Source organism: Rhinoraja longicauda, chromosome 1 (assembly GCF_053455715.1).
Source record: "Rhinoraja longicauda isolate Sanriku21f chromosome 1, sRhiLon1.1, whole genome shotgun sequence".
NCBI lineage: Eukaryota > Metazoa > Chordata > Chondrichthyes > Rajiformes > Arhynchobatidae > Rhinoraja > Rhinoraja longicauda.
Window position 1 is genome coordinate 26304203 of NC_135953.1, and position 25647 is coordinate 26329849.

Consider the following 25647-nt stretch of genomic DNA (forward strand, 5'->3'; position numbering starts at 1 on the left):
GTCCTTGCTGACCAAGATGCCACATCTAACGAGTCCCACCTGCGTTTTGCCCATATCCCTCTAAATCTACCCTATTCATGTACCTGTCCAAATGTAAATGTGATAATACCTGCCTCAACTACCTCCTCTGGCAGCTCGTTCCATACACCCACCACCCTCTGTGTGAAAAAGTTGCCCCTCAGGTTCTTATGAAATTGTTCCCCTCTCACCTTAAACCAATGTCCTCTAGTTCTTGATTCCCCTACTCTGGATAAAATACTCTGTACATCTACTCTATCTTTTCCATTCATGATCTGACACACCTCTATAATATCACTCCTCATCCTCCTGCGCTCCAAGGAATAGAATCCCAGCCTGCTCAACCTCTCCCTATAGCTCAGACCCTCGAGTCATGGCAACACCCCCTTAAATCTTCTCTGCACTCTTTCCAGCTTGACAGCAATGGTCTACTTTTTTTCTGAATGTCATTCTTAAAAAGGCCTAAACTTCTACAGTTCTGTTCCTATTTTCAGCCTTGCGCTGAGCGAAATGGTGCCAAGAATTGGAAAAGGTTTGAGAGAGCTGGCAGAGGATCTGAAGAAGGGTCTCAACCTAAAACTTCACCCATTCCTTCTCACCAGAGATGCTGTCTGATCCGCTGCGTTAGTCCACCATCAACAACACCACAGTCACATCTGTGGAGTCATTTAAGTTCATTGAAACCATAATCTCCAGGGACCTTAAATGGGGGGCCACCATCGACTCCACAGTCAAAAAGGCCCAACAAAGGATGTACTTCCTGTGGCAGCAGAACAAACACAATCTGCCACAGGCAATGATGTTCCAGTGTTATACTGCCATCGTGGAGTCTGTCCTCACCTTCTCCATCATGGTCTGGTTTGGCTCGGCCACCAAGCACGACATCCGGAGGCTGCAATGCATCGTTCAATCAGCCGAGAAGTTTGTTGGCTGCAACCTTCCCCCCCCATTGATGAACTGTACACTACAAGGGCCAAGAAGCGATCGGGCAAGATCATCTCTGACCCCTCTCACCCTGGCCACAAACTCGTTGATGCACTTCCCTCTGGGAGGAGATTCCGGACTGTCAAAGCCACAACAGCCAGACATAAAACCGCTATTTTCCACGAACAGTAGCTCTACTCAACAGCCAAAAGTCTGTAGCCTCCTTTTGCTCTGGTATTTTTATTCTTCACGTTTAAATTATAATGATTTATTTTTAATTGTCTACGGTATATCATGTTATCCTTGCTAGCAAAGCACCAAGGCAAATTCCTTGTATGTATACATACTTGGTTAATAAATTTTTAAAAAACAATTAAATTATTCATTTATCTCTCCTTGACACACAAAAACAAAAAGACAATGTGAAATAATTCGCTGATCCGCCTTTAAAGCATTTTTTAACAATTAAGTATTCGGACATTGGTGAATATTGGTCACTGTTATAGTTTGTTCTGTGTTTGTATGTGTGCGTGTGTGTGTGTGCGCGTATATCACTGATAAAGTCCTGGCAACATCCCTTTAAATCTAAGAGACACAAAATGCTGGAGTAACTCAGTGGGACAGGCAGCATCTCTGGAGAGAAGGAATGGGTGACATTTCGGGTCGAGACCCTTCTTCAGTATTAAATCTACTCTGCACTCTTTGCAGCTTGGAAAGACAGACACACTGAACTCTGATGTCCTTGTTTAAACACTTTGCCAGCCCCGGCAGTCGGAGTGCGGCTGATGTGGCTGTGGGGGCAGAGACGCGCAAGCGCATTGTGACCCAACTGTAGCAATTGTGGAGAGCGGAAGTTTGGAGCAAAGATACTCTTTGGTTCGGAGCAAGGACTTGGAGCCTCCACATTCACAACCACTGCTGCCCCGGGGGGCGCAGACACTGGACATCGAGGAGCCACACCACCAGGGACCGACCACCACCACCACCACTCAGTCTACAGGGACTGGAGGAGCAGCAACTAACTCTGGGCCTTTAACCCTGGCCATGTTTGCAGATTAAATCTGTGTGCTGTCAGGTAGTGTATCGATACTTTCACTATCGTTTACTCCTTTTGAATGTACATGTGCCGACAGCAACCTCTCCGTCCGAGGGTGACTGAAGTGTGAAGCGTCTAACTTTGTATTTTGTTGTCACAAAGAGCATCCCTTTTAAATTTGAACCATCCAATCAAATTGGCACAGTTTGATGCTGCCTTTTATTTGGACACGCCCATTGAAAGAATAAAGTTGCAATTTAAATTGCTGGAAACACACAGAACCTGTGGCAAGTGAAACTAAGTTAGCCTTTCAGGTACTGTATATACCTGAATCTACTGTATATACCTATAATCTTTTTTTTTAAATCACCTTCGTTAGAATTAAGGTTAATTCTGTTTATTTTCACATATGCTGCCTGACTTCCTCTAGATGTTTGAAGGTTTCTTGTTTTTATTTCAGATTATTAATATTAATTTCTGCAGTTTTATTTTATAAATTTACTCATTTGACAAGGTTAGTATTCTTCCCACATATGTTCCCAGTTCAATTCATAGTTGTTAAACCTGTGCATTATTGGTGGTGTTATGTTCGTACTACAGTACTTAAATAGGAGTTGGGAGCCTTTTGTATATATTTATTTTATTGCCAAGGAGGGCTAAGCAAAGAAAACCAAGTGAAGACACAGGAGCTGTAGATTCTGGAATATTGTACAGAATCCACAGTACTGGAGGGAGTCAGGCAGCATCTCAGGATGACATGGATAGGTAGGTAACATTTCAGATTCAGAATTAAAGGGCGCGCTCTTTTAGAAAGGAGGTGAGGAAGAACTTCTTTAGTCACAGGGTAATTAATCTGTGGACACATTCTTGATTAGAATGGGTGTCAAGGGTTATGGGGAGAAGGCAGGAAAATGGGATTAGGAGGCAGAGATCAGCCAAGATTGAATGGCGGAGTAGACTCGATGGGCCGAATAGTCTAATTCTACTCCTATAACTTGTGAATTTTGGGCCGGGATCCTTTCTCAGAGTAAAAACCAAGTTTTACTTGTGACATTCCGATGACTGATCTTTTGGTTATTTCCTGCCTGCTATATGCTACTTTCAGCCAATAAGACAAAGAGATCTGGAACTTTCTGCCTAAGCCTTCCCACTGCCCTTTAATTTTAAAGGGAACTTTAAGCACAATGGTTGGGTGATTTGGCAACAAAAACAAGTGTCACAGTGTTGATGCTACTTTGGTGAGAATGAGAATTATGGTGTCAGAAAAATGTTGGAAAATATTCCCAAGGATCACGGCAAGAAATATAGGATATTTTCTTCGTAAAAGCGACGCCAATATAAAACTAATAAACAAAAGGCTGGAGAAACTCAGGGGGTCAGGCAGCGTCTGTGGAGGTCTGTCCTTTACTTACACAGATACTGACTGATCCGCTGAGTTCCTCCAGCCTTTTGTTTTTGCTCAAGATTCCAGCATCTGCAGTCTCTTGTGTTACCAATATTAACCTATAATGTTAACATAAGAGGAGTTGGCTGCGCCTAACGGCTGCGGCTCTCTGGCAGTCTGTTTGTCTTTTTTTCTTTTTTTTTTGTTTGTGTCGGTGTTGGGATGGTTTTTGTTTCTGTTTTTGGCTGTGTATGTGTGGTGTGGGTGTGGGGGGTGGGGTGGGGCGGGGGAAACCTTTCTTTTATTAGGTCTCTTCCCCGGGGCGCAGCTCGCCCGCGGGGCCTTCCATCGCCGGCGCGGCTCGGCTGCGGGACGTTTCAGTGCCCGGTGCGGCTCGGCCGCTGGACTTAACATCGCCAGCGCGGCTCGGCCGCGGGACGTTTCAGTGCCCGGTGCGGCTCGGCCGCGGGACGTTTCGGTGCCCGGCGCGGCTTGGCCGCTGGACTTAACATCGCCAGCGCGGCTCGGCCGCGGGACGTTTCAGTATCCGGTGCGGCTCGGCTGCTGGACTTAACATCGCCCGGTGCGGCTCGGCTGCGGGACGTTTCAGTGCCCGGTGCGGCTCGGCCGCGGGACGTTTCAGTGCCCGGCGCGGCTTGGCCGCTGGACTTAACATCGCCAGCGCGGCTCGGCCGCGGGACGTTTCGGTGCCCGGTGCGGCTCGGCCGCGGGACGTTTCAGTGCCCGGTGCGGCTCGGCCGCGGGACGTTTCAGTGCCCGGCGCGGCTTGGCCGCTGGACTTAACATCGCCAGCGCGGCTCGGCCGCGGGACGTTTCGGTGCCCGGTGCGGCTCGGCCGCGGGACGTTTCAGTGCCCGGTGCGGCTCGGCCACGGGACGTTTCAGTGCCCGGCGCGGCTTGGCCGCTGGACTTAACATCGCCCGGTGCGGCTCGGCCGAGGGACGTTTCAGTGCCCGGTGCAGCTCGGCCGCGGGACGTTTCGGTGCCCGGTGCGGCTCGGCCGCGAGACGTTTCGGTGCCCGGCGCGGCTTGGCCGCTGGACTTAACATCGCCAGCGCGGCTCGGCCGCGGGACGTTTCGGTGCCCGGTGCGGCTCGGCCGCGGGACGTTTCAGTGCCCGGTGCGGCTCGGCCACGGGACGTTTCAGTGCCCGGCGCGGCTTGGCCGCTGGACTTAACATCGCCCGGTGCGGCTCGGCCGAGGGACGTTTCAGTGCCCGGTGCAGCTCGGCCGCGGGACGTTTCGGTGCCCGGTGCGGCTCGGCCGCGAGACGTTTCGGTGCCCAGGGCGGCTCGGCCGCGGGGCCTTCCATCTCCTTGTGGGGGCTGTGCGTGTCGTTTGCCTTGGTAGGGGTCGAGCTGCCTGTCCGTGGGTGCGGGGGGAAGAGAGGGGAAGTTTTGTTGCCTCCATCACAGTGAGGGGGTGTTTGGAGTCACTGTGATGGATGTTTGTGTTGGGGTCGGGTGTCCTGTGTTCTTTTCTTTTTTGCTGTGTTTTGTGTGACTGCTGAAATTTCGTTCGGTGTAAAAAGCCGAGTGACAATAAAGTGTTGTTATGTTATGTTATGTTATGTTATAAAAGGCTAAGTTTTAAGCAGAAAAACCCCAAACTCAGGTGGAGTGCTACCTATTGATGCTATTTATTTAATCATTATATTTGCGTGTAAAAGTAAATATTTTAAATCCCTAAAATGTAATCTTAATATTTTATTTAGCTTAGTTTAGAGATACAGCAATGAACCAGGCCCTTCGGCCCACCGGGTCCGTGCCGACCAGCGATCCCCGCATATTAACACGATCCTACACACTCCAGGGACAATTTTTACATTTACCAAGCCAATTTACCTACATACCTGTACGTCTTTGGAGTGTGGGAGGGAACCGAAGATCTCGGAGAAAACCCACGCGATTACAGGGAAACGAACAAACTCCGTACAGCCAGCACCCGTTGGGATCGAACCCGAGTCTCTGGTGCTACAAGCGCTGTAAGGCAGCAACTCTACTGCTGTGCCACCGTGCCGCACACATTATTAAATTAATTAAATAAATAATCACTACCCACTGAGTTCAGTTTAGTTTATTGTCACGTGTACCAAGGTGCAGTGAAAAGCTTTTGTGTGCTATCCAGTCAGTGGAAAGACAATACATGATTACAATTGAGCCATTTAAAGTGTATAGATAGATACATGATAAGGGAATAACGTTTGGAGAGAAGGAATAGGTGATGTTTCGGGTCGAGACCCTTCAATCAGTTGGTTTGTGTGTGTGATGATCTGGGATGCGTCCACAATTCGCTGCAATTTCTTGCGGTCTTGCAAGGAGCTGTTCCCAAACCAAGCTGTGATGCATCCCGATAAAATGCTTTCTATAGGGCTCAAGCAGAATATACACTTCATCCATTTATGATCCTTTGGAGCACCATAGTCCGGCAAATCATATGGTTACCTCCCTTAACATTAGCCTATTAAAACAGTCATCAGTCCACAACATCTAAGCCCTTTTGGCTCAAAGTCAAACAGGACAATGTGTATTGTGGGCCAAGGGATGTTTTGGCTGCTTGACCTGTCTGTTGATTAGTTAATGATTACATTTCCCTCCACTTGGGAGCTTTACTTCTGTTATCATTTTCATGGCTCTGCCCTTTGAAGGTTTCAAGTGTCAAGAGTGTTTTATTGTCACTGGAGCGACTAGGCATGTATACACTGGAATTTAGAAGGATGAGAGTGGATCTTATCGAAACGTATAAGATTATTAAGGGGTTGGACATGTTAGAGGCAGGAAACATGTTCCCAATGTTGGGGGAGTCCAGAACCAGGGGCCACAGTTTAAGAATAAGGGGTAGGCCATTTAGAACGGAGATGAGGAAAAACTTTTTCGGTCAGAGAGTTGTGAATCTGTGGAATTCTCTGCCTCAGAAGACAGTGGAGGCCAATTCTCTGAATGCATTCAAGAGAGAGCTAGATAGAGCTCTTAAGGATAGCGGAGTCAGGGGGTATGGGGAGAAGGCAGGAACGGGGTACTGATTGAGAATGATCAGCCATGATCACATTGAATGGCGGTGCTGGCTCAAAGGGCCAAATGGCCTACTCCTGCACCTGTTGTCTATGTCCCAGGAAGAACAATACAATTCTTACTTGCAGCAGCACAAGAGATTATGTAAGCTCTGTGTAATGTTCTGTACAATATAATAAAGAGACAAAAAAGTTCAGCGTGGCTATACACACACACACACACACATACACAAAAACAAACAATAATAGTGCCCAATATTCACTAATGTCCTAATACAATTATACAATTGCTGTACAATCCACTGAATACTTGATTGTTAAAAATGCTTTAAAATCAGATCATCACATTTTTTCACGTTATCTTTTTGTTTTTGTGTGTGTTAAGGAGAGATAAAGTTGCAAGATGTTATGACTGCGATCAACATGGACCATGGGCTGTCCTTCCATTCTCCAGACTCTACACTATCTAAGTTGTTAACTGGTACAAGTTATGGGAATGGCTGTTGTTCCCAGAGCTCCACCCAATTTCCCAGCTCTGTCCTCTATAGAGGTATAAATTACCAGTCAGCATCAGAGGCTCTGGAAGCTTACATAGACAATTTTGAAAATAAGCTGTCATCTCCGTATCATGCAAACAAATTACATTCGGAAAGCAGCTCCAAACTGTTTTCCACTTCTCCACACAACAGAGAAGAAGGTAAGAATGCTTGCTTCCCTCATCCAGTGCCAAGTTGATGTGAAATTTGGGATGTGGGGTGAATGAAATGTGTTTGATGTAGGATTAGTGCAAACGAGTGATTGCTGGGAGGATCTGTTTCCCTGCTGTGCAATTCTGTCAGAACCCAGTCTTTCATGTGTCTCTAGAATGCATGGACTGTTGCTGGACTCGTTGCATGTGAAAAAGCAGTTTATCAACAAGTGAGTATTGGCAGACAACTAGTCACATGTCCAACAAAGCAATTTCCTCCCTGCACACACTGATATCTCTTCGAATGTGGTGGGCAGGTAGTCATCACCTTAAGTCACTGGTAATTTCCTTCCCCCATCCCACTTCTTGGAAATGGATATTTGCTTTAGCCAATCTCTTTCTTTGGGACTGATAGCTAACTTAGGAAAATGTACTGAGCTTTTCTATCCCATATGGTTTGGATATTGCACAACATGATGCATTTAGATAATTGACTTTATTCAAATCTCTTCTACGTGAAGATTTACGTACATCCCTTTTGTTATGAGAAGACCCTCATAATTATGATTTGTACTTGATTTTTGTATCCAAATCTATGACCGCTGATGGGGCTTGTAGTAATTTGGAACCATGCCTCAAAAGAAGGATAGGCACAAAATGCTGGAGTAACTCAGCAGGACAGGCAGCATCTCTGGAGAGAAGGAATGGGGAACTTTTCAGGTCAAGACCCTTCAAAAGAAGGAACTAGTTTGAGATTTGTTCTGCTCATTAATAGCTCAGTGAATGTTTTTCTTGAAGCTCTTTCATTTTTAAATAATAATAACTGAGACATAACTCGTATTCTTATAGTGCCTTTTACAGTCTCAGAAGGTCCCAAGAGTTTTAATGCCAAAGAAATACATGTGCCATCACTTGTAGTACTGGAAATGCAAGAGAGATGGGAAAGATCTGTGTGTTTTAGTGTGATTATTTATAGTACGTTATGTGTGTTACGTCAAATCACGTGAAAATCTTGCGTATCAACACGTTTTTTTGAAGATTTTGAAAACCTTGTGGAGGTTGGAACATGGCATCACAGTGTGGACTACAGAGTCTGCAGCAACAGAGGGACTCACTGAATATTTGAATGAGTCTTTAGAAGTGATCTTAATATTGAGCGAGTGGTTCAGAATGCATACGGTATGCATGCTGAGCTCCATTGATGATAACAGTACAAAGCAAAGCATGCAACAGTGGTTAAACTGCAGCTGGAATATTGTACTTAATTCTGGACACCACATTTTAGCAAGAACGTTAAAAAGTTTGTAGGAACTATTTATGGGAATGGTTCCAGGGGTGGGGGAATTTCATTTGCAAGGTTAAAGTGGAGAACCTGGGCTTGTTCTCCATGGAGCAAAGAAGGTTGAAGGGAGATGTGATTGAGATGCACCATTTCATGTCTGCTTTGTATAGGGTAAAAATAAGTTCCTTTTATTGGATTACATAAAGGCCAGAAATAATGAATTCGAAAAATTCAAAGAGAAAAGATTAAATAAATTGTGATGAGAAATATATTTTTATTAATGGATCTTTATGACCCACAATTGCTGCCTTAAGGGCAGTGGAAACTGTTATTCAGGGCTTTCAAGGTGGAATTGGATGGGTATATATTTATAGGGCTGAAGGGAAAGATTGGGGAATAGGTGGATTGCTGAACACAGAGCATACAGGCGCTCAATGGATTCCTTCTGTAGCAAAATGACCATGCATTACTTTAACATTTTGTTTACTTTGATTGAAAAGTAATTTGAGATTCGATAACAAAGGTAGGAGTGCTAATCACTGCTATTATTAAAATAATGCTTACAGGTATCTTCAGGTTTTAAAATTCAGTCTTGTACTGAGCAAATCCACATTCTTGTAAAATGCAGAGCAGCACACCTGAATTACGAGGTTACATTTTGTTTTCCCATCTCTGTTTTCCCTTCTGTAGGGAGTGACATGGCTGGGCTCCACACCACAGGTGACCAGATGCAGATTCCTTGGCTACAGCCAAACTAGTGGGAGCGAGCAGCTCCTCACTTGTGTATTTCATTACATCAGTTATTGTCCATTTTGGAACCACTCGCACTTAGACTAAATCTTGGGATTACGGGATAATTCCCATACCCTGTCAGCAGGGTGGCGCAGTGGTAAAGTTGCTGCCTTGCAGCTCTTGCAGCGCCAGAGACCCGGGTTCAATCCATATTACAGTCTGTACCGCGTTTGTACGTTCTCTCCGTTTTCTCTGAGATCTTCGGTTTCCTCCCATAAATGTAAAGTTGTCCCTAGTGTGTGTAGGATTGTATTAATGTGCAGGGATCGCTGGTCGGTGTGGACTCGGTGGGCCGAAGGGCCTGTTTCCGCACTGTTTCTCTAAACTAAACTAAACTATCATCCAGGCTGGAGTTTGTCGATAAGCCAATATATGCTGCATGATTTGCTATCATTATTTCTGGCCACTGAGGGTGTTAAGTATAATTATAGCTAAATAACTTTTTTTTCTTGTAGTTTTTAGACAGCAACATTCCTTCAGAGGTTTGGATTTTCTCAGTGGACCTTTGCAGAGGCGGATAGATAGTGAGCCGGATCTCATGAGCCTCACCACTGACGATCTTGTGAATTTGCCACCGGATGGCTCCCTACCACTGACTCGAACCTCCGCACTACGTTACTGGACAGACACCAAACGGCATTTGGGAACGCGATTGAAACACAACTCCGACGCGTCGTTAAAGCCACCCACAGTATCTTATGAGGACTGGCGACGCAAGAACAATGACAGTTTTGCATTGTCTTCTCGGAAAGCTGGTGATAAGCCATTAAATAGGACTGCTAGTCTCAAACCTTCTCGAATCGTGTATTCAATGAGGGGGCCAAGCACAGGAGGTAAATATGAGGCCCCTTTTGTTCCTGGAGGCCCTTCTGTGAAAGGCTGTCGATTTGGAGACCATAAACTTAACTCTCTTTCCCAGCAGAATTATCCGAGATGGTTAACCAGCCAAAAATCTGAGCTGGGTGTTTCAGGAATAAGCAGCATTCCTGAGCTGAAGTACCCCGGCTGGCTTCAAGATTGTGACCTTGGCTCTGATTTAAATGACCCGGTTGCACTGAATGGAAGTTCCCGGGACACTCATTGTGAGACTGAGCTTGGAGACTTCAAGTTACACTCCAGTGCTGCTAAAAGTATGCCAAGGCATGAACATTTTGCCCAATACTCACACAGTGAAGATCAAGAGTTTCACAACCACACTCGGGAGCCAGGCGCTCGTGGCTTTTTGCAAAGATCACCTTGGCACAGGCTGCACGGTGCATTAAACCCGTGTCGTACTGAAGAGATGGGGGATTCCCGCGGCAGTAATCCTTTCAGAGGTACAGTAATCCTTTAGTGTGGGAATAAAGGTTAATAAAATGATTCATGGAACGATGTGTCCATGGCAATCAAGATACATATCCCATCTTTCCCATTTGGCCCATATCGCTCCATTCCTGAGGAAAACACGAAGAGCTGGAGAAACTCAGCAGGTCAGGTGGCATCTCTGGAGAAAATGGTCAGATTGATGTTTGGGTGTCAGGATCCTCCTTCGGTATGAAAAGTCATCTGTCCATCCCCTCCAGAGATGCTGCCTGACCTGCTGGGTTACTCCAGCACTTGGGATTTACTCAAGATTCCAGCATTTGCAATTCCTTATGGTTTCCCTCTTTCCTCTCCTATCCATGTACAGTGCCCTCCATAATGTTTGGGACAAAGACCCATCATTTATTTATTTGCCTCTGTACTCCACAATTTGAGATTTGTAACAGAAAAAAATCACATGTACTTAAAGTGCACATTGTCAGATTTTATTAATGGCCATATTTATACATTTTGGTTTCACCATGTAGAAATTGCAGCTGTGTTTATACATAGTCCCCCAATTTCAGGGCACCATAATGTTTGGAACACATGGCTTCACAGGCGTTTGCAATTGCTCAGGTGTGTTTAATTGCCTCCTTAATGCAGTTATAAGAGAACTCTCAGCACCTAGTCTTTCCTCCAGTCTTTCCATCACCTTTGGAAACTTGTATTGTCAATGAAAGTCAAAGAAGCCATTATGAGACCGAATCAAGAATAAAACTGTTAGAGACATCAGCCAAACCGTGGGCTTACCAAAATCAACTGTTTGGAACATCATTGTAATGGCAGTTTCTATACCATCTCGAAATCCCACTTCGATAGCCATTACTTCTCGGGGACGAAATGTAGTTATAGCTTACGCACACGTCGCACCCTGATATGACAAAACTAATCTTCCAAACTTCTTTTCTTCATTAATTGGTTTTATTAAAGTAGCATAAATCATAGAGTAATTCATCAGTTTCCGTACTTTATCAACTGTTTCTTCTTCTAACAATATCTAGAAATCTTGCAGTTATTACCGTATGGTTCTTACAAATATAGATGATACAAACGTATGGTACGAGCACGTGTGGTACGAGCGCGTGTGTGCGAGCACGTGGCAAAGAACTGTATGCTCACCATCCTCCGAGTGCAAACTGACCCATAACCTCTGCGCCATGCTAGCAACCTCCCATCTAGACACTCCCCATTACGCATTAAGTCACACCCACAAGCAGGCAAAAGGACATAAACTAGAAACATTAAAACATAGCCACAACACAACGACAGTAATTGAATTAAGCATAATGGCTCCTACGTACCGGCCCCTAATTGTTCTGCGTATGTAACGAAGCAATTATTAAAAGATAACAAATGAGCTATAAAAGCTTAATATTCATCAAAAAACAAAACAACATGCATTATATACATTGGCGTACAAATTTCTTTCGCAATTCTTCAATCTTCCATTGTTGAGACTTTGTAGTAATAACCTGATCTAGTTCTGCTATTCTGGATTTAGCTGCTTGTAGCTGTGCATTCAGATCAGTAACTAATCGTGTCTTTTCATTTTCCGCATGTTCCGTTTCATTTCTAACATTTTGTAAACTATTAGTCAGCTTTTCTACCTCTGTTCTCAGTGATGACAATTGTCCATCCTTTACTTCATTCTGTTGAACAGACATCTTCAAATTTGACTCGAGCTCTTTCATTTTGTTGTTGTGCTGCACAAATTTTATTTCTGTTCCTTTCTTCCATTCTGCTAACTTGGTTTTATATTGATCTACCTGTCCAAGAGCTAAAATTTTCTCTCGAGAATTAGCTTCAATACTTGCAAATAGTTGATCTATTTGGTTCAGCCGCATTTGTTGTTCCAATTGATGTTGTTCGTTGAGCAAGGATATAGCTTCTTTATCTACAACGATATCATGGTGCTCCTCATGACTCCTTATATCTTCCTGGCAACTTAAGATGTTTGATTCTTTTTCCTTCAGCTGTTGAGTGACGAATTTATACATATCTGCATTTTCTGCCAGTTCTGTTTTACAATGCTCAATGTGTACCTCCTTCTCTTTCAAAAGCTGTTTGCTGAGTTTGCTTTCTTGTTGGAGTGTGTCGCACTCTGCACTAATGATTTGTAATTCTGCTTGTAAGGCCTTAATATCCTGCTCTTTATTTTGCAGTTGTACTGTGATATGCTGCACTGAATCATTTAATAACACATTTTGGTTTATCAACTCATGAACATGAATTTCTAAATCATGAATTTCACAGATCCCTTTCATAAATGCCTTTTTTATCTTCTCAAATTGAGTTTGGTAAACTTTAAGTCGCTCGCTAAGGTTGTTGATTTTATCAAAGCAGAAAGAAGTAAATTTTTTTATTGATTTGCAACTCTATTTTTCCATCTGCCTCATTAAAACAATTAAGTTCACAAATCCTCTCCTGGCTTTGTTCATGCCTGTTTTTCCAACTCACTTCATGCCAGTAAAGTTTGACTAGCAGTCTCTTCAAGTGTTTCTAATCTAGTTTTCAGGATTATTTCACTTTCCAACAAAGCACCAATCTGGCAAGATGCTTCTTGGAGCTCTGCTTGGAACTGTTGCATTCTATCTGCTCTTGAAGCAACTCCTCCTGTAAGCTCTTCTACTTTACTAGATGGTTTGTCCTTATCATTATTTGAAGCTTCCAGGTAAAGTTTCAATGTTGTGACTTCCTGTTCCTTTTCCTGAATCTCGTTCTCATGTTTTTCTTTTAGTTCTTCCATCTGTTGAGCCAATCTATTCATCAAACTTTGATTCAGTTCTGCAACCTCTATTTTGTGCATCTCATTAAGACTTTCCAGTTGTTTCTGACTAGATTCCAACTGATCTACTGTTTCATAATCATGCCTTTTCTCTATTCCTTTTTGAATATATTCATCATCTTCCTTGGACTTCGATCGAGACAATTCAATGCTTTCCTTTGTTTTGGATCGAGAGCCATCAACTCTTTCCTTATATTTTGACAAGGAGCTTTCAGATTCTCTTCTCTTTACTATTTTCTTCTCCCTTGATTTATCTTCTTGCAAATCTTCCTTGGATCTTGACCGTGAATTTTCAAAGTTCTGTTTATCTTTATTTCGAGCATCCTCCTGTACAGTTTCCTCTGAATTTGACCGAGAGCTTCCAGATTCATTTTGATTCTCTCTGCTTTTAGCATCTTCATGTATGCTTTCCTTGAATTTGGAGCAAGGGTTTTCAGAATCATTTTTTTCCTCTTTCCATTTTTCACTGGATTTCACATCATCTTGTGAGTTTTCTTTGAACTTTGGCCGCCTGCATTCAGATTCATTTCTTTTTTCTTTGTTTTTCTCATGACCCTTTGTATTTTCCTGTGTATTCTCCTTAGACTTTGGCCAGGAGCTTTCGGCGGTATATATTTTTTCTTTCCCAGACATTTCTTCTGATTCCTTGCCGGCTCTTTCATTGAAGTCATGATTATGTTGCTTAGTCAACAACTCCTCCAGATTTACGATAGATATCCGATTGACGGCAGCAGCAGTATAATTACCCTTTTCCCTGTCTTTATTATTCTTTCTCAAGGAGCCATAGGTAACCCATCCGAGTACGGTTCTCACGGCAAACGGTCCACCTTCTTGATTGGTAATAACCTCTCTAGGTTCTAATGCCTCCGAAGCATTCATTCCGATAAGCAGGTCAATACCCGAATTTATTTTGGGGTAATTTGACCTCCTTCAAGTGAGGCCATTTTTCCAAGTCTTTCTGCTTATGTACATTTGGATGAGAGACGGGCATAGTCTCTTGTGTAAACACATCAGATACTTGTATGAAGTTGTCTTCCTCCAGACTAGATATTTCCATATTTGCAATATGACAACTATCGTGGTATTTCGGACCATTTATGGTGTTCAAGAGAAGTTTAACATTTTCTCCTGTAATGTCCAGCCTCCTCATCAAGCTTTCTGTACATAAGGTGGCTTAACTTCCACTGTCCAAAAATGCATATGTTTTCAGCACTGTATTCCCCGCGTTGCTCCTTACCTGTACCGGTAAGATGGGGAAAACACAGGTTTCTACCCCGGCCCCAATATGCGCATTTAACTGATGAAGAACAACAACGTCACTCGTAGCTGGCTTCTCCTTTTGTTCCACTTGCTCCGGCTTCTCGTCCGTATTCCTCTCTTCGATGTGAAGCAATTCAGGATGCTCTTGCTTACATATGTTACAAATGATCTTATTCCTGTAGTCCTTCACCATGTGTCCTTTCTTCAGACATCCATAGCAGATTCCTTTCTCCTTCAAGAAGTCAATCTTTTTTTTATAATCCCGTTTCTTGAATTTCCGACACCATCTTATAGTATGGCCGACTTCATCACATGAAAAGCAAAACCCTTGCGGTTTAACGGTAGATACCTCTTCTTTCACTCCGCCCTTCTTTTCTACAGGTATTACGGTGGCAGCAAAACTGCTTTCCTTAGGTCCTGATTTTCCCCTGCCCTTAGTAAATGTAGAGCCTTTAACAGTTGCTGATTTAGGATCTTGAATATTCCCATAGCGTAGGTTTGACATTAAGCGTACTTCTCTTTCCATGAAATTCACTAAGTCGGGAAGCATTGCCCCCCTGGCTTCGATCTCTCGTATCAGTCCTGCTTTGTCTCTCCATTTCTCTCTGAGCCTATAGGGCAGTTTCAGAACGATAGCCTTCATATTACTCACGACGTTCATCTCTTCCATGTGGCTGCTATTTCTCATGGAATTACAACAACCACAGAGAAACATTGCAAACTCATGCAACGCCCTCACATCTTCCGCCTTAATAACTGGCCAAGCAATGGCCTTTTTCATGTATGCGTTAGCAATCTTCTGTTTGTCTCCAAAATGCATTTCAAGCAATCCTCTTGCCTTCCGGTAGCCCTCATCCGCAGGCAAATATCGGCAACTCCTAACAAGCTGCTTCGCGTATCCATTCGTGTATTGCTCCAAAAATCGTAAACGATCTCTGAAACTCGTGGTTTTCATTTCCACTCCGTCTTCGAACGCCGCTATGAAAGTCTCATATTGTAAGGGATCACCATCATAATTAGGAATTTCCATTGGGGGTAAGGTAGCAGAAAGATTTTGTTGGACCATGAGCTCGCTGAGTCTCGTTTGGTTCCCTACTAATTTGTAGAACTCATTTTGAGGTCCCTGGCTTGGTTCAGGGCGATCCGGGTAAACTCTGTCATGAGCCCCATAGTCAGTTGTCAGTCTCTGTCTGGGTGTAGGTAGCTGACGAGCGGGCCTCTGAAAAGAGTACTGGGTTGGCTCATCTCGAGCCGTAACAGGCATCCCAAAGGTAGGTTGCTTCGGCCTAGCACCCGGTTGCTTTGTTAAAGTTCCGTCGACCATCCACTTACTCAGTGCCAGTTCGGCGTCACGAGACCAGGCTGGCCCTGGCTGTGGGTTGGCCTCAACCTTTGGTTCCAACTTAGTAGCTCCTTCTTGGATTAAGGAACCCTTCTTCTGGGAAACTCTCGAGCTGGCTTTAGACCTCCGGCCTTCCAGTACGTCCCTCCTTGTCTCTGCAGCTGCCAGCTTTGTGGCTATTTCCAACCGTGCCTTCTGTCTCTTCAGCTGTTCTGCTTGTCTTTTCAGTTGTTCTTCTCGTTCTGCAGCCTTTCTCTTCAGCTGTTCTGCTTGTCTTTTCAGTTGTTCTTCTCGTTCTGCAGCCTTTCTCTTCAGCTGTTCTGCTTGTCTTTTCAGCTGTTCTTCTTGTTCCTCAATCTCATAGGCAGCGGCTTCTAGCGAGAGAGCAGCCATCTCAGCTTCAGCTTCAATTTGAGCAGAGACCCTCGTAGCTGAACAGGTTACAGAACTGGATTTACATCTAGATCTTCGCGTTGAGACGTTTGAGACACTATCCTGAGGTGTAATCTCTTCCTCCACCTCTACACCTCGTTGCATCGCACCTTCCACTGTAGAGTACGATGATTGAGCCATGGCTTCAGGCATCCATTTATCCATGATAATTGGTGCTTATCTCTATGTTCCAGCAACACCAGAAGAATTCAAAACAGAATGAGCCTTTTTCCAAAACACATCATTAATTGCAAGGCTGAAAGTCTTCGGCAAGCACCTATGGTAAACAATCGCTGGCTGAGCACTTTATCTTGCAGAAGTTCATAACATCATTAATTCTCAAGGTCGTGCTCTGCGAGTTGGGCTTCCTTATCTTGTCGTAGCAAAAACAAGCTTCTTGTATCAAATAGCATTTCTGCAGAAATTTTCCACAGGCTTTTAAGTTTTTTAAACTTCTTAACTTCAAATTACGACTAAACAGTCGTCTACTCACGGAACCCGGTCAATGAAGTCTTCAATCTTCCGATGATCCAGGTGTAGACCGTGTCAATTTTCCTTCGACCGGCAGGTTCTTTGTTCCAGGATTTCAGCTCCAATCTCTGGCAGAGATTCAACTTCCTCTTCAATTCCACTGTAGAATTGGATTTTGCTTGTAGAACAAGTCTTTCTTAAATTCCTTTTACTTTAGTCGATTCAGAGCAAGTTCTTTACTCTAATTCCTTCAGAGCAAGTTCTTTACTCTAATTCCTTCAGAGCAAGTTCTTTACTCTAGTTCCTTCAGAGCAAGTTCTTTACTCTAATGTAATGGCAGTTTCTATACCATCTCGAAATCCCACTTCGATAGCCATTACTTCTCGGGGATGAAATGTAGTTATAGCTTACGCACACGTCGCACCCTGATATGACAAAACGAATCTTCCAAACTTCTTTTATTCATTAATTGGTTTTATTAAAGTAGCACAAATCATAGAGCAATTCATCAGTTTCCGTACTTTATCAACTGTTTCTTCTTCTAACAATATCTAGAAATCTTGCAGTTATTACCGTATGGTTCTTACAAATATAGATGATACAAGTGTATGGTACGAGCACGTGTGGTACGAGCGCGTGTGTGCGAGCGCGTGACAAAGAACTGTATGCTCACCATCCTCCGAGTGTAAACTGACCCACAACCTCTGTCTCCACGCTAGCCTCCTCCCATCTAGACACTCCCCATTACGCATTAAGTCACACCCACAAGCAGGCAAAAGGACATAAACTAGAAACATTAAAACATAGCCACAACACAACGACAGTAATTGAATTAAGCATAATGGCTCCTACAATCATTAAGAAGAAAGAGAGCACTGGTGAGCTTACTAATCGCAAAGGGACTGGCAGGCCAAGGAAGACCTCCACAGCTGATGACAGAAGAATTCTCTCTATAATAAAGAAAAATCCCCAAACACCTGTCCGACACATCAGAAACACTCTTCAGAAGTCAGATGTGGACTTGTCAATGACCACTGTCCGCAGAAGACTTCCTGAACAGAAATGCTGAGGCTACACTGCAAGATGCAAACCACTGGTTAGCTGCAAAAATAGGATGGCCAGGTTACAGTTTGCCAAGAAGTACTTAAAAGAGCAACCACTGTTCTGAAAAAAGGTCTTGTTGATGGATGAGATGAAGATTAACATATCAGAGTGATGACAAGAGCAAAGTATGGAGGAGAGAAGGAACTGCCCAAGATCCAAAGCATACCACCTCATCTGTGAAACACGGTGGTGAAGATGTTATGGCCTGGGCATGTATATCTGCTGAAGGTACTGGCTCACTTATCTTTACTGATGATACAACTGCTGATGGTAGTAGCATAATGAATTCTGAAGTGTATAGACACATCCTATCTGCTCAAGTTCAAACAAATGCCTCCAAACTCATTGGCTGGCGGTTTATTCTACAGCAAGACAATGATCCCAAATATACTGCTAAAGCAACAAAGGAGTTTTTCAAAGCTAAAAAATGTTAAATTCTTGAGTGGCCAAGTCAGTGACCCGATCTGAACCCAATTGAGCACGCCTTTTATATGCTGAAGGGAAAACTGAAGGGGACTAGCCCCCAAAACAAGCATAAGCTAAAGATGGCTGCAATACAGAACTGGCAGAGCATCACCAGAGAAGACACCCAGCAACTGGTGATGTCCATGAATCGCAGACTTCAAGCAGTCATTGCATGCAAAGAACATGCAACAAAATACTAAACATGACTAAACATACTAAACATGGCGGCACGGTAGCGCAGCGGTAGAGTTGCTGCTTTACAGCGAATGCAGCGCCGGAGACTCGGGTTCGATCCTGACTACGCGTGCTGCACTGTAAGGAGTTTGTACGTTCTCCCTGTGACCTGCGTGGGTTTTCTCCGAGATCTTCGGTTTCCTCCCACACTCCAAAGACGTACAGGTATGTAGGTTAATTGGCTGGGTAAATGTAAAAATTGTCCCTAGTGGGTGTAGGATAGTGTTAATGTGCGGGGATCACTGGGCGGCACGGACTTGGAGGGCCGAAAAGGCCTGTTTCCGGCTGTATATATATGATATGATATGATATGACTACTTTCATTTTATATGACATTGCTGAGTCCCAAACATTCTGGTGCCCTGAAATGGGGGGGACTATATCTCAACACTGCTGTAATTTCTAAATGATGAAACCAAAATGTATAAAATTGGTCTTTATTAAAATCTGACAATGTGCACTTTAACCACATGTGATTTTTTTCTATTACAAATCTCAAATTGTGGAGTACAGAGACAAATAAATAAATGATGGGTCTTGCCCCAAATATTATGGAGGGAACTGTATCTGTCTAAAGGTATTTTAAATGCTATGATTGTATCTGCCTCTACTACCTCCTCTGGCAACTTGTTCCATATACCCACCATTGTCAGTGAAACAGTTCAGAAGTCTTAAATATTTCCTATCTCTCCTAAGGCCGATGCCCTCTGGTTTTAGAAACCTCCTACGCTTGAAGAAAGACTGATTCTCTACCCTATCTATGCCCTTCATAATTTTATAAACCTCTGTATGATCACTCTTCAGTCTCTTGCTCTACAGTGAGAACAATCCTAACCTATCTAAACTCTCCTTGTTATTGAAGGCCACCATTCCAGGCAAAATCCCAGTGAATCTCTTCTGCACTCCGTCAAATGTACTCGATTAGAGATATACCAAGTCTTAGACTCAATATCCCTCCGTACAAGGGCCAGCAAGCTAAACTTGCTTTGTCATATGCTTTTAATGTGTGTTGATCTCTCTTGCACCTTGCTAAGCCTTGCCTCAACATAAAGATCATTTTGTCCTTTATGAAATATCTTTTATATCATTAGCTTTTTGATTAAACTGTCTGTAGATCATTTAACATGATCTATACATCTATTGGCTGTCATTCTGTTTTTCAACCTTTCTAAAATGCCTATTGATCTTAGCCAAACATAAATGATATATATACTTGCCATTCCTAAAGGTGACCTTTTCTCTTCATGAATACAGAATAAACCATTTCCAGAATTTTCTGTATTCTTTCATATTAACCATATAACCATATAACAACTACAGCACGGAAACAGGCCCATTCGGCCCTACCAGTCCACGCCGACCACTCTCTCTGACCTAGTCTCATCTACCTGCTCTCAGACCATAACCCTCCAATCCCCTCTCATCCATATACCTATCCAATTTACTCTTAAATAATAAAATCGAGCCTGCCTCCACCACTTCCACCGGAAGCCCATTCCATACAGCCACCACCCTCTGAGTAAAGAAGTTACCCCTCATGTTACCCCTAAACTTTTGTCCCTCAATTCTAAAGTTATGTCCCCTTGTTGGAATCTTCCCCACTCTCAAGGGGAAAAGCCTACCCACGTCAACTCTGTCCGTCCCTCTTAAAATTTTTAAAACCTCTATCAAGTCCCCCCTCAACCTTCTACGCTCCAAAGAATAAAGACCCAACCTGTTCAACCTCTCTCTGTAGCTTAAGTGCTGAAACCCAGGCAACATTCTAGTAAATCTCCTCTGTACCCTCTCCATTTTGTCGACATCCTTCCTATAATTTGGCGACCAGAACTGCACACCATACTCCAGATTCGGCCTCACCAATGCCCTGTACAATTTTAACATTACATCCCAACTTCTATATTCGATGCTCTGATTTATAAAGGCAAGCATACCAAACGCCTTCTTCACCACCCTATCCACATGATATCCATATTGGTAGCATTTGCATCTGTTTGGGTGTAAAATTTGCATGTGACAGGTGCAATTAGCATTTACATTCAGGATTTTCTTGTATAGTTTATTTTAACTGAGGAATTATTTTTATGTAAACTGATTCTATGATTCTATTTAAAAAGTACAATGTGGCCATGCTGTTTCACTAGTGCGTAACAAGGAAAATAATGTTCGTGCAAAAGTAATTTAATTGTGAGAAACGTGACTACAAACAAACAAGTTTAATTACATGGCCACATTAATGTTAACATTAAATTAAAGGGCATTCTATTCGGAAGATGAAGAGAAATTTCTTTAGTCAGAGGGCGGTGAATTAGGAATTCTTCGCCACAGAAGGCTGAGGAGGCAAAGTCAGTGGATATATTTAAGGCAGAAAGATTCTTGATTACTACAGATGTCCGAGGTTATGGGGTGGAGAATGGAATTAGGAGGGAGAGATAGATCAGCCATGATTGTATGGCGGAGTAGACTTGATGGGCCAAATGGCCTAATTCTGCTCCCCAAGACATGAACATGACTTATGATCTTTGGAACATGGAAAATGTCCTAGGTTCTTAACTAAAAGAAAAAATACTCACTTAAATATACATTAAGTGACCTTAATGTAACTGAATATTTCGGAGCTAATCCACATGTGGGATTAAAATATCTTTTGGCTGTAGATGGCAATTACATTTTCTTGCATTGTGTTTGGTGAAGAAATAGGATAATCACATTATTTTGTACATTAAATTAGGCATGTTCAACCAGTTGCATAGTTAATTGACCTACAAAATAGTTTGTGCTTTTCAGAATGTGAAGTACATATTTAGTCGACCACAATTTCCTCCAACTTTTCCAAGAATTGTTTATCTGCAACTTCCACGAAATGCCTCTAACAGGCAACTTTTCCCCTTTGCATGCATTTGGCCCATATCCTTCCAAACCTTTCCTATCCAAATGTCTTTTAAATGTTGTCATTTGATCTACCTCTACCATTACCTGTGGCAACGAGGTAATATTTGTACCAAATATACAACCGCTCCTGTGTGAAAAAAATTGCCTCTCAGGTCCCCTTCAAACACCTTAAACCGTGGGAGCTTCAGACTCCCCCTACATTGGGGGGAATAGACTGTGACTATCCACCCTACCTATGCCCCCTCATGATTTTATAAACCTCTATTACACTTCAACCTCCTTCTCTCCAGGAAAAATAGTCCCAGCCCATCCAAACTCTCCTTCAATCCAAGTTCTCCAATCCAAACAACATCCTTGTGAAACCTTTCTGCAGTATCTTTCTCTCTTAATCACACCCTTCCTGTAGTATGCTGACCAGGCCATTATTTATGTCTAAGATAGACACAAAAAGCTGGAATAACTCAGCGGGACAGGCAGCATCTCTGGAGAGAAGGAAAGGGTGGCGTTTCGGGTCACCCATTCCTTCTCCAGAGGTGTTGCCTGTTCCGCTGAGTTACTCCAGCTTTTTGTGTCTATCTTCAGGTTAAACCTACACCTGCAGTTCCTTCCTACACATTATTCATGTCCACCTTGTCCACCTCCTTCTCCACTTTCATGGAACTGTGTACTTGTACCCCTAGGTCTGCAACGCTCCCCTTGGTCACTGTCGTTTACCGTGTATGTCCTGCACTAGTTTAACTTCCCAAAATACACTACCTTCCATCTACCATTCCTTTGCCTGCTTTCGCATTTGACTTAGATCCTAACAAATTTCACCAGCAATATTAGTGTCATCCACAAACTTAATCATGCCACCAACATTCTCATTCGAATCGTTAATATGTATGGCAAACAACAGGGGACCCAGCAACACTGCGACACACCACCGGCCATAGTGCCTCCAAGCTGAGAAGCAAACCTCCACTACCATGCTCTTAGTCCTCCCACCAAGCCAATGTTATATTCAGTTTGTTTGCCTACTCTAGCTCTCATGTGATTTTACCTTCCTACCCTGGTCCAGCCTAGTCGGTGGGACCTGAAGATGTGTCTCGACCCGAAACGTCACCCATTCCTTCTCTCCAGAGATGCTGCCTGTCCCGCTGAGTTACGCCAGCTTTTTGTGTCTACCTTCGGACATGGCGAAAAGCCTTACTAAAGTTCAAGCAAACACGACTCAATCCTCCTGGTTACTTCCAAAAACATTCAATCAAATTCATGAGACACAGTTTTTCCATGCACTAAGCCATGCTGATTATTGCTGATCAGTCCAAGTAGATAGATCCTATCTTTCAGAAAACCCCTCAAGTATCTTTCCCACCACTGACTTAGCCTGTGGTTTCCTGGCTTCCCCTTGCAGTCCTTCTTAAATAAAGGCACAACATTAGCACACTTCATTCTTACAGTACCTCGCTCATAGAGTCATATAGTTATACAGCATTGAAACAGGCCCTTCAGCCCAACTTGCCCACACCAACCAACATGTCCCATCTACAATTGTCCCACCTGCCAGCGTTTGGCCCATATCCTTCTAGTTTAGTTTAGCGATACAGCGTGGAAACAGGCTCTTTGTCCCACAGAATCTGCGCAGAGCAACAATCCCCACACACTAACACTATTCTACACACATTAGGGGCAACTCACAATTTTACCAAGCCAATTAGCCTACAAACCTGGACATCTTTGAAGTGTGGGAGGAACTCTACCACTGTGCCATACACTATGCCCTGTCAGAAGACAGTGCTCAGCAGTTCATGCAGCATCTCAGGACCCTTCTTCAGATTTCCCCCACAGTACCAAAGATAGACACAAAATGCTGGACTCGGCAAGTCAGGCAGCATTTCTGGAGAATACGGATAGGTGACCTATGACTACAGTTGGGACCCTCTCCAGTTGGGACTCTACTACAGACTGATGGTGGGGTGGGGGGGGGGGGGGGGGACAGAAACAAAAGACCAGGACAAACCAAGCAAGCAACAGATTCTAAACCCATCCCGTCCATGTACCTGTCTACATATTTCTTAAATGTTGTGATAGTACCTGCCTCAACTACCTCCTCCAGCAGCTCGTTCCACACAACGATCACCCTTTGTTTGGATAAAGTTATCCCACAGTTTCCTATTAAATCTTTTCCCCCTCAGCTTAAACCAATGTCCTTTGGTTCTCGGTTCCCCTACTATGGGCAAAAAACTCTATGCTTCAACTCGATCTATTCATAGAAACATAGAAAATAGGTGCAGGAGGAGGCCATTCGGCCCTTTGAGCCAGCATTGTGATCATGGCTGATCATCCACAATCAGTAACCTGTGCCCAACCTCCCCCCATATCCCTTGATTCCACTAGCCCCCAGAGCTCTATCTAACTCTCTTTTAAATTCATCCAGTGATTTGGCCTCCACTGCCCTCCGTGACAGAGAATTCCACAAATTCACAACTCTCTGGGTGAAAAAGTTCCTTCTCACCTCAGTTTTAAATGGCCTCCCCTTTATTGTGGCCCTTGGTTCTGGACTCGCCCAACATTGGGAATTTTTTTCATGCATCTAGCTTGTCCTGTCCTTTTATAATTTTATATGTTTCTATAAGATCCCCTCTCATCCTTCTAAACTCCAGTGAATACAAGCCTAGTCTTTTCAATCTTTCCTCATATGACAGTCCCGCCATCCCAGGGATCAATCTCGTGAATCTACGCTGTACTGCCTCAATTACAAGGATGTCCTTCCTCAAATTAAGAGACCAAAACTGTACACAATACTCCAGATGTGGTCTTACCAGGGCCCTATACAACTGCAGAAGAACCTCTTTACTCCTATACTGAAATCCTCTCGTTATCAAGGCCAACATGCCATTAGCTTTCTTCACTTCCTGCTGTACCTGCATGCCAACTTTCAGTGACTGGTGTACAAGGACACCCAAGTCTCGCTGCACTTCCCTCTTACCTAACCTGACACCATTGAGATAATACTCTGCCTCCATGTTCCTCTCATGATTTTGTACATCTCTATAAGATCACCCCCCCCCATCCTTCTGCGCTCCAAGGAATAGAGACCTAGCCTGTTAAACCTCTCCCTATAGCTCAGGCAACATCCTTGTACCCTTTCCAGCTTGACAAATCATTTTTCCAATAATATGGTGCCCAGAACTGAACACAATACTCTAAATGCAGCCTCACCAACATCTGGTATAACTGCAACATGACCTTCCAACTTCTATTCTCAATACTCTGATTGATGATGGCCTATGTGCCTGAAGCCTCTTTGACCACCCTATCTACCTGTGACCACTTTCAACGGCAAAGAAAGGTACAAAATCTCTGCCAGGGCGGTAGCTATTTCTTCCCTTGCTACGCAAAACATCCCAGGATGCACTTGGTCAGGCCCCCGGGATATATTCACCTTTATGTACCTCAAGACTGTTCAGCCCAATATTGAATGGTGAAGTAGGCTGGAGAGGCCCAGTCGCCTATTACTCCAATTTTCTTGTGTATGTGAACAGTGATCATTTGTTAATTAGCAGAGAAGAGCTATTGGCCTTGGACATAATCACCGGTTGGGCCTCAAAGCAGTGGGACATAATGGAGAGAACAATGTGGATAAAGTAGAACTGTCCTAAAAATGTAAATGCTTGATTGTACTTCTGAAATGATAATTGGGACAGGTAGGTGTTTGGATTTATTTCAGATCCTTCTACTTGTTGCTTTGGGCTCGATACCCAAATGAAAAATAACCTGAAGAATCGACCATATCAACACAACCCTAATCCGACCTCGATAACGAAATGCTATGAGCACCCTCTTACATTGCTGTGGATTTGGTTTCTAATTGTATTGCACGAATGCAAAGTGTTTTCTATTTTACTGTCTTGCACAATTTATGTGTAAATTATGTACAATTTTGGGTATAATTTATGTTTTTATGTGTTGTCTGAGTCCTGTGCCTGTGATGCTGCTGCTGTGTGCAAATTTCCTTCGTAGTACCTGTACATTACTGAACTTGTGCATATGACAATAAACCCGACCTGACTTGACTTAAATAGGTAGAGTACAGAGGGAAATGATGATTACGAAAATTTGATCATGAACAGAATACAATTGATCAATCGGAATCTGTAATGAGAGGTGATTATAAATACACA

General features: G+C 43.5%; 1 protein-coding gene across 1 annotated transcript in view; it reads left to right on the forward strand.

The window, feature by feature from the left end:
* Positions 1 to 1796: 1796 nt before the first annotated feature.
* c1h18orf54 (chromosome 1 C18orf54 homolog) overlaps positions 1797 to 25647 on the forward strand; it is a 39662-nt gene continuing 15811 nt past the window's right edge. Inside the window, exons 1-3 of the mRNA XM_078409491.1 lie at positions 1797 to 2017; positions 6779 to 7090; positions 9611 to 10471. Coding sequence (XP_078265617.1) covers positions 6802 to 7090; positions 9611 to 10471 — 1150 coding nt within the window. The 5' untranslated portion in view covers positions 1797 to 2017; positions 6779 to 6801. The remainder of the gene's footprint in view (positions 2018 to 6778; positions 7091 to 9610; positions 10472 to 25647) is intronic.